Source organism: Rana temporaria, chromosome 1 (genome assembly GCF_905171775.1).
Source record: "Rana temporaria chromosome 1, aRanTem1.1, whole genome shotgun sequence".
Lineage (NCBI taxonomy): Eukaryota > Metazoa > Chordata > Amphibia > Anura > Ranidae > Rana > Rana temporaria.
This window is the reverse complement of record NC_053489.1, coordinates 235,874,791-235,883,505: the sequence shown is the minus strand read 5'-3', so window position 1 is coordinate 235,883,505 and position 8,715 is coordinate 235,874,791. Positions and strand designations below refer to the sequence as shown.

At 45.4% G+C, this 8,715-nt stretch overlaps 1 protein-coding gene across 2 annotated transcripts; it reads left to right on the top strand.

Annotated features, from left to right (window-relative positions):
- The first annotated feature begins 301 nt into the window (after positions 1 to 301).
- FICD (FIC domain protein adenylyltransferase) lies at positions 302 to 6,417 on the top strand. Of its 2 annotated transcripts, none has more exons than XM_040351898.1 (3): positions 302 to 452; positions 2,901 to 3,234; positions 5,081 to 6,417. In XM_040351898.1, exons 2-3 carry the CDS (start codon positions 2,952 to 2,954, stop codon positions 6,154 to 6,156), a joined length of 1,359 nt encoding a protein of 452 aa, XP_040207832.1. In that variant the 5' UTR covers positions 302 to 452; positions 2,901 to 2,951; the 3' UTR covers positions 6,157 to 6,417. The 2 variants fall into 2 exon arrangements, with proteins under 2 accessions (XP_040207832.1, XP_040207831.1); XM_040351897.1 differs by lacking the exon at positions 302 to 452 and adding an exon at positions 459 to 545.
- Positions 6,418 to 8,715: the final 2,298 nt, after the last annotated feature.

Here is an 8,715-nt window from a genome sequence, read left to right as displayed (position 1 = left end):
TAATAACACTAAATTACTAGCTGGCTTTTGTGCCAATAATATATATCTATTGTTAAGCAAATATATCGTTTTTTCCAAAACTCTCTGGAACTTCGGTTTCTTGATATTCCGTACAGGTACACTTTACATCCAGCGTCCAATCAAAATACACCACGCTCTGGTTTTCCGTCCAATCCTCTAAGAGTTACGTCCTTGTTGCTAAGTGGCTACTAGAGAACGAAGCATTTTGTCCCCGCTCTGGGCGCCATGTTGTAGCCTCTCCTATGGCCCTCGATACGACTATTCCAGAAAGGAAGCCGCCCTCGGTGTGAGGACACATCTAAGGACCGAGCTCTACCACAGTGTGTTCTCCTAGTGTTGGAGGCCGTGCAGTGCGGCGTGGCGAAGAAAGACGATAGGTTAGAGGAAAAGGTTACGTAACGAGAGTAGCCAACAGCAGTTGAGACGTTCAGGTGGGTGGGACCAGAGCAAGAAGTTTGCTGTACGTAATCCTGAATAGGAAGTCCAGTCGGTCCCAGCTGATGGGATTGTTCGGGGGCTCCCATGTATGTACTGAGTGACATTGGTGATGGGGTTTCATATATGAAGTGACTTCCTGTTTATGTACGGACACAGGTGGGAAAAGAGGGAGGGGCTGTTGTTTCTCATGGATATACTGGCACTGGTGTCATTAGGGCTTGATCATGTATGTACAGACACAGCACAGGTGTAATGGGGGGTTGTCATGTATGTACTGTCACTGACACAGGTGTAAGGTGGGGGTTCTCATGTGTGTACAGACACAGCACAGGTGTAATGGGGGGTTGTCATGTATGTACTGTCAATGACACAGGTGTAAGGTGGGGGTTCTCATGTGTGTACAGACACAGCACAGGTGTAATGGGGGGTTGTCATGTATGTACTGTCAATGACATGGGTGTAAGGTGGGGGTTCTCATGTGTGTACAGGTGGAAAGTTTGGGGGTGGGGATAAGTTTTTATATGTACTGTCACTAACAGAGATGTAAGGGGGATGGGAGATTATCATATAAGAACAGACATAGGTGGGGTTCTTCCCATGTATGTACTGACACAGGTTTAATGATGGGGGTCATGTATGTACTGTCACGGACACAGATGTAATGGGGGGGTCATGTATGTATGGTCACTGACACAGATGTTATGGGGGGGTCATGTATGTACGGTCACTGACACAGATGTAATGGGGGGGTCATGTATGTATGGTCACTGACACAGATGTTATGGGGGGGTCATGTATGTATGGTCACTGACACAGATGTAATGGGGGGGGGGTCATGTATGTATGGTCACTGACACAGATGTTATGGGGGGGTCATGTATGTATGGTCACTGACACAGATGTTATGGGGGGGGTCATGTATGTATGGTCACTGACACAGATGTTATGGGGGGATCATGTATGTACGGTCACTGACACAGATGTTATGGGGGGGTCATGTATGTACGGTCACTGACACAGATGTAATGGGGGGGGGTCATGTATGTATGGTCACTGACACAGATGTAATAGGGGAAGGGTCATGTATGTACGGTCACTGACACAGATGTTATGGGGGGGTCATGTATGTACGGTCACTGACACAGATGTAATGGGGGGGGGTCATGTATGTACGGTCACTGACACAGATGTAATGGGGGGGGGGGGCATGTATGTATGGTCACTGACACAGATGTAATAGGGGAAGGGTCATGTATGTACGGTCACTGACACAGATGTAATGGGGGGGGGGGGGGTTATGTATGTACGGTCACTGACACAGATGTAATGGGGGGGGGTATGTATGTACGGTCAATGACACAGATGTAATGGGGGGGGGTTATTTATGTATGGTCACTGACACAGATGTAATGGGGGAGGTCATGTATGTATGGTCACTGACACAGATGTAATGGGGGGGGGGGGTGTTCTCATGAATGTGCTGATAATAGAAGGGTGGTTCTCATGTGTGTACTGACACAGAGTTAAAGGAAGGGGCGGTTATGTTTTTCATGTATGTACTGACACAGGTGTAAAGGAAAGTGTGTGGTGGGGTTTGAGTTTTTCTGTCACTAGCACAGGTCTAATGAGGGGGGGGGGGGGGGTTCTCATGTACTGTCACTGACAGAGGTGTAAAGGTGGGGAGATTATCATATAGGTGGGGTTCTTCTCATGTATGTACTGACACATGTGGGGGTTCTCCTGTATGTACTTTAATGTGCATTGTCTAGATTAGTGTTTCTTAAGTAAGGTGCCATTTGGGCTCCCCTGGGTTGTGGTGAGTACAGGACCCATGAGTTAGTATGGTGTGGGCAGACTGACCCCCTGCACCATAACAAAAATCAAGTCTCCGATGTGATGGGGGGACTCTGATGTAAGGGGGACCTCTCTGATGTGAAGGAGGTTGTGTGTGTTGTCCCAGGTTCAGCTTTCCCATTGATTAATAACAATCCGTCTTTTACGACAGGGGTACCCCCAGATTTCTCATACTTTTCTAGGGTGCTGTCACTGAAAAGAGTTGTGAAATGCTGGTCTAGGCACAGGTTGGATTTAATACCTGACAACTGATAGACATGTATGGCATTGGTCTGTATGTACCAACCTCAGGCCAGTTTGTGGGGTACAGATAAAGACGGTAAGTTGTTTTTCTTAAAAGGCACTCTGGTATTGGTAGTTCTACAGTTGCTGAAGATTTATAATCTCCTTTTATTTTTAAAAGATTATTTCCTTGTCCTCGTGTAAGAACATAAAAGATTATGTATGTGCCAGGTAATCAGGTTTATGTTTGCTCTAGCCATATCGGTAAAAGAATGATTTCTGATTGGTTGTCGTCAGTTCCAGCGCTTTCCATTGCTTTGTTTAATAAGCAGCATTTATTTTAGCATGTTTTGTTTTTATTGCAGGATCGTGGTGACCTTCCGGAACAAGACCATGCTGCAAATGTGTGGGATTGGATGATGGATACTTCAATGGCCGCCACGGACTTTCAGTGGCCACACTTGGGTGCCCGCTATGGAATGAGAGCGGCACTGGTGATATTATCTGGGTCACTTTTGATGGTCCTCGTCCCCCTGAGTGGTCTGGAGGAACATTACAGAGCAGCTCTGAAAGTTCTCCTTCATTATGACCTCTGGGGAGGAGATGAGCGCATACACACATACACAGGGCAATCAACGGGTCTTACCGTTACTTCAGCTGCAATCGAATTTCTGGTGTTCAAACAGAAACCTTCCCCAGGTAATGGACATTCTGTTGTAGGTTCACTTATATCATCCTTTTCTTACCAAGGTCTTCCACATACCATGGCAACAAATGGGACCAGCATTCAGTTTAACTTACCATAAGAACTACTCTGGTGCATCTGAATTCTGCCCAAAACATTTTTTGTTCATTCTACTAAAAAGTTGTCAGTCTTTTTTTTTTTTTTTTCGTATCCTCCTTGAATTGGTGACCCTGTTCACTAAAAGCCTGGTATACACGTTCCGTTTTTTTTTTCATTCAACCCAGTGGGTCAAATGAAAAAAACGGAGGGGGTTGCTGTACTAACTATCTGGTGTTGGTACTGTGAGCTGCCCGCTGTGCTATTGTGTTCTAACAGGGGGACCGCAGAGATTGTAAAATCAAATGATGCAAAAAATATAAACGGTCCTAGATATTCAATGGCAGTCCAACCCTCAATAAAACTATACATTTCAAGCAAGTAGATGAGGACATGTTCTTAGTGTACCATCTATAGACGGTGGAGACAAGGCTCATAATACCGTCCTATGTCTAGTTAATTTTTGGTCTTTTATTGCAACCTCTTAACTTAAAGTGGATGTAAACCTGGGGCCAGATTCACAAAGGACTTACGACGGCGTATCTCCAGCTACGCCGTCGTAAGTCCGAATGTGTGCCATCGTATCTCGGCGCCTGATTCAAAGAATCGGATACGCCGGAATTTGGCCAAGATCCGACCGACGCAAGTCTCTTACGCCGTATCTTGGGTGCATATTTACGCTGGCCGCTAGGGGCGCTTCCATAGATTTACGCATAGAATATGCAAATGAGCTAGATACGCTGATTCACGAACGTACTTGCGCCCGCCGCCTTGATATACGTCGTTTGCGTAAGGTGTTTTGTAGGCGTAAAGTTACCCCTGCTATATGAGGCGCAGCCAATGTTAAGTATGGACGTCGGAACAGCGTCGAATTTTACGTGGTTTACGTCATTTGCGTAAGTCGTACGTGAATGGGGCTAGGCGTAGGTTACGTTCACGTTGAAAGCATTGAGTATTTGCGACGTGATTCTGAGCATGCGCACTGGGATACTTCCACGGACGGCGCATGCGCCGTTCGTTCGCCCCCTCATTTGCATGGGTTCACAGCTCATTTCAATACAACACGCCCACTGCCTTGTTCATTTGAATTACGCGGGCTTATGCCGGCCCATTTCCGCTACACCGCCGTAACTTAGGGCGCAAGTTCTTTCTGAATACGGTACTCGCCTCTCTAAGTTACGGCGGCGTAGCGTATATGAGATGCGCTACGCCCGCCTAAAGATACGCGATTCTTTCTGAATCCGGGCCCCGGTTCGTGAAATTTTGTCCTAAGCACATATATCTGTAATGTTTTCTTATCTCTCTCCAAAGCCCTGAGACCTGTGTGTTTCTTTGCTTTGTTATCAGCATGATAAGTTCTCTGTCAACCAAGATAAAAGCAGCCTGAAATTTGTGTCGGAGGTTGCTATAAATAAATTAGCAGAGAGCTTGACTTGTCACAGCACAGCTCTGCAAGTCTCTGCCTATGTGGAGTGGGGGTGTGTGCCTTTCCTCCAATCAGCTGTATGCCAAGAATCCACTCCCAACAGGAAGAGAAAATCTCTAACACAATGTGCACTTTCTAAAGAATATAGAAAGGGAACGACAGCAGATATGCATGTAAAACTTATGTAGGGAGATTTGTTTCATCCTGTGTATCATCTAAGGCTGTTCACATTACGGGTTATAGGAGAGGGTTTACATCCACTTTAATGCAAACAGAATGTGATTGCACATGGCTGATGAAGACTGTGACTTACTAAAGATGTATTTTTAATATTGCAGAGGTGGCGTTTGAAGCCAGAGCGTCTCTTAACCAAGCCCTAGAAATGAAGCGTCAAGGCAAAAGAGAAAAGGCACATAAACTTCTTCTCCACACCTTAAAGATGGATCCAGATCATGTGGATGCTCTTAACGAGCTAGGTATCCTCTTGGAGGAAGAAAAAGATGTCATCCAGGCAGACTACCTGTATTCCAAAGCATTAATGATCTCTCCCTACAATGAAAAGGCTCTAATAAACCGCGACCGGACACTGCCATTGGTTGAAGAAATCGATCAGAGGTATTTCAGTATAATTGACAGCAAGGTCAAGAAATTGATGTCCATTCCAAAGGGTAGCTCAGCTCTCCGCAGGGTCATGGAGGAGTCCTATTATCACCACATTTATCACACGGTGGCCATTGAAGGCAACACACTTTCATTGTCTGAAATCCGCCATATAATTGAAACCCGCTACTCAGTGCCTGGTAAGAGCCTTGAGGAACAAAATGAAGTGGTTGGCATGCATGCAGCCATGACATATATGAACACCACTTTAGTTTCTCGTATTGGTTTTGTGACAATCAACGACATACTGGAGATACACCGGAGAGTGCTCGGCTATGTGGATCCCGTGGAAGCTGGGAGATTTCGCACTACCCAAGTGTTTGTGGGTCATCATATCCCACCACATCCCAGAGAAGTTGAAAAGCATATGCAGGAGCTTGTGCTGTGGCTGAACTCAGATGAAGCAATGAGCTTACATCCTGTGGAGTTTTCAGCCTTGGCGCATTATAAACTGGTCTATATCCACCCATTTATAGATGGTAATGGAAGGACTTCACGCTTGCTCATGAATCTCATTCTCATGCAGGCAGGATACCCACCGGTAACCATCCGGAAAGAGCAGAGGTCTGAATATTATCACGTTTTAGAACTGGCAAATGAAGGGGACGTGAGACCTTTTATTCGATTTATTGCCAAATGTACAGAGACAACCTTAGATCTGTTTTTGATAGCCACAGCAGAGCATCCGGTTGGTCTCCCAGAACCCAATTCTGATCTCTTTGAGTGCAAGCAAACAATTCCAGTGAAGACCTAAACTTTTAAACTATACTGCGGCCCTTGTTGCCTTAAACTGTTACACTTCCCAGAGATGTCGGCTGCATCTTCTTAATTTATTTGAATGATTTTGCTGCTACAATTCTTGATCATTTCATACCTACAGGATTGTGCCCCAGTGCAAACTAACAATTATACAACACCCAGTTTTATGGCTTGTTTCCTAAAGCACTTCATGTGTTTGTGGTTCTCCAACTTCAAAAGCACTTTACGGCCCTAAACATACAGGCTGTGTTTAGTATTGGCTTGTAAACTCAAGTCTCAAGAGCATCCAATTTAGAAAGTGTTTTAAAAAGCTGTTTTCTTGAAGAGCCTAAAATACCCTTCAGCTATGGTCTGGGAGTATAACTTTAAACGCCCTCTTAATGGGCTTTAAACAGTGTTTGTAATTCGCTTAAAGCGGAGGTTCACCCGAAAACGTAATTTTTAACATTAGATTGAGGCTCATTTTGTCAAGGGGAATCGGGTGTTCTTTTTAAAAATCGAAGCAGTACTTACCATTTAGAGAGCAATCTTCTCCGCCGCTTCCGGGTATGGGCTGCGGGACTGGGCGTTCCTATTTGATTGACAGGCTTCCGACGGTCGCATACATCGCGTCACGATTTTCCGAAAATAGCCGAACATCGGTGCGCAGGCGCCGTATAGAGCCGCACCGACGTTCATCTTCTTTCGGCTACTCGTGACGCGATGTATGCGACCGTCGGAAGCCTGTCAATCAAATAGGAACGCCCAGTCCCGAAGACCATACCCGGAAGCGGCGGAGAACATCGCTCTCTAAAACGGTAAGTACGGCTTTGATTTTAAAAAAACTACCAGATTCCCCTTGACAAAATGAGCATCAATCTAATGTTAAAAATGTTTTTTCGGGTGAACTCCCGCTTTAAAGGGGTTATAAAGGTTTTGTGTTTTTTTTCACCTTAATGCATCCTATGCATTAAGGTGAAAAAAACACCTGGCAATGACAGCCCCCCCCCCCCCCGTATTACTTGACCTCGTTCACCTGCTCGGCTCGTCCCCCGGCTTCTTCTTCTCCACTGCTTCTTGGCGTTGATTGGATGGATTGATAGCAAAGCAGACATTGTCTCGCGTTGCTGTCAATCAAATCCAATGACGGGGGACCGAGACACAAACTCTGTCTATGGAGGCAGAGTGTATGAGACGGGAGCACGCCCGCAAGGTAACCCACTCAGGAGAGAGCTTCCCAGAGGGGGTTATCTATTGCGGGGAGGAGCCGAGAGAGCTGCTGTAGGACTCCAGAATAGGAGGATAGGGGCCACTCTGCAAGTGTGGAGGTAAGTATGACATGTTTGTTTAAAAAAAAAAATTAACCTTCACAACCCCTTTTAAATCTTGTTTAAAGCCATATCCATAACTCTCATTAGGATTTTTGATTAAAAAAACTACCAGACTGGAGCTGTAAGTGGGTTTAAGGGCTTCAAGTAAACTGCTTTAGCATGTTACAGGGCATGTATGGTATGTTTGCAAGTCTTCTGCAGTGTTTTTCTTTTTTTTACCAACGCACCAAAATGCACAGTACTGTGTTACTTGTTACAGTGGGGTAGATTTACTAAAACTGGAGAGTGAAAAATCCGGTGCAGCTGTGCATGGCAGCCAATCAGCTTCTGACTTCAGCTTGTTCAATAAAGCTTTGACAATACTTGGAAGATGATTGGTTTCTTTACAGAGCTGCACCAGATTTTGTACACTGCAGTTTTAGTAAATCAATCCCTATGTGTCGTGCCTTTCGCCATGAATAACACTGCAGTACACCAGTGTACATATTGTGTTTTGCTGCACATTTGTACAATGCAGCTGTGTGAATGCTTTCTAAAACTGATGTTCCTAAACCAACACATACAAGCAGATATTAAACAATGTCTGTGTGCATAATGTCTAAAGCCTGGTACACACTAGCAGTTCTTTTTCGTTCAACCCAGCGGGCTAAACGAAAAAAAAACTGAAGCGCTCGGGAGGAGATCCTGTAATAATCCAATGATAGTACAGTGATCTCCCTGCTGAGCTATTGTGTTCTGACAGGGGGTGCCAACCCCTTACCCTCTCCGCCAGAACACCCCGGTCAGCACTCCCAGCCATTGGCTGAGAGTGCTGATCAGATGCCGATCTGCAGACCTTTTCCGGTCATGCCCCTGGACAGAAGCTGGATGTTCAGCGGGCTTTTGTCAGACCAGCTGCTGTACTAATGGGCAGAGTGTCAGCCTCTTTCTATTGACCCGGCTGACGCCTGATATTCGGCATGTGTGTACGGGGCTTTAGACTGCACTTCAGAAGATTTTTTCCTCCCTTAGTAGATCTCTCCTTGCTAACGAATCCCTCATTTGTAACATGGCTGAAGTCATGTTGTAGATAAGGTCATTGCTTACAGGTTAGTGCTACAAAGTGTTTAAAATTGTTGTGTGTACCTCAGCCCTGAGACATACTTACTACATTCATCATTGCTGACTACAAAAACTGAAATAACGGAATAACTCCACTATGGGTACACACCAACAGGGCCTCTCACTTTGATGCCCTGCTTGGA

Excerpts from the sequence above, each read along its gene's own strand:
- FICD (XM_040351897.1), top strand. The coding sequence starts at position 522 with ATGGGATTGTTCGGGGGCTCCCAT. Across the intron at positions 546-2,900 it reads GATTGTTCGGGGGCTCCCAT|GATCGTGGTGACCTTCCGGA; the intron begins GTATGTACTGAG and ends TTTTTATTGCAG. Across the intron at positions 3,235-5,080 it reads CAAACAGAAACCTTCCCCAG|AGGTGGCGTTTGAAGCCAGA; the intron begins GTAATGGACATT and ends TTAATATTGCAG.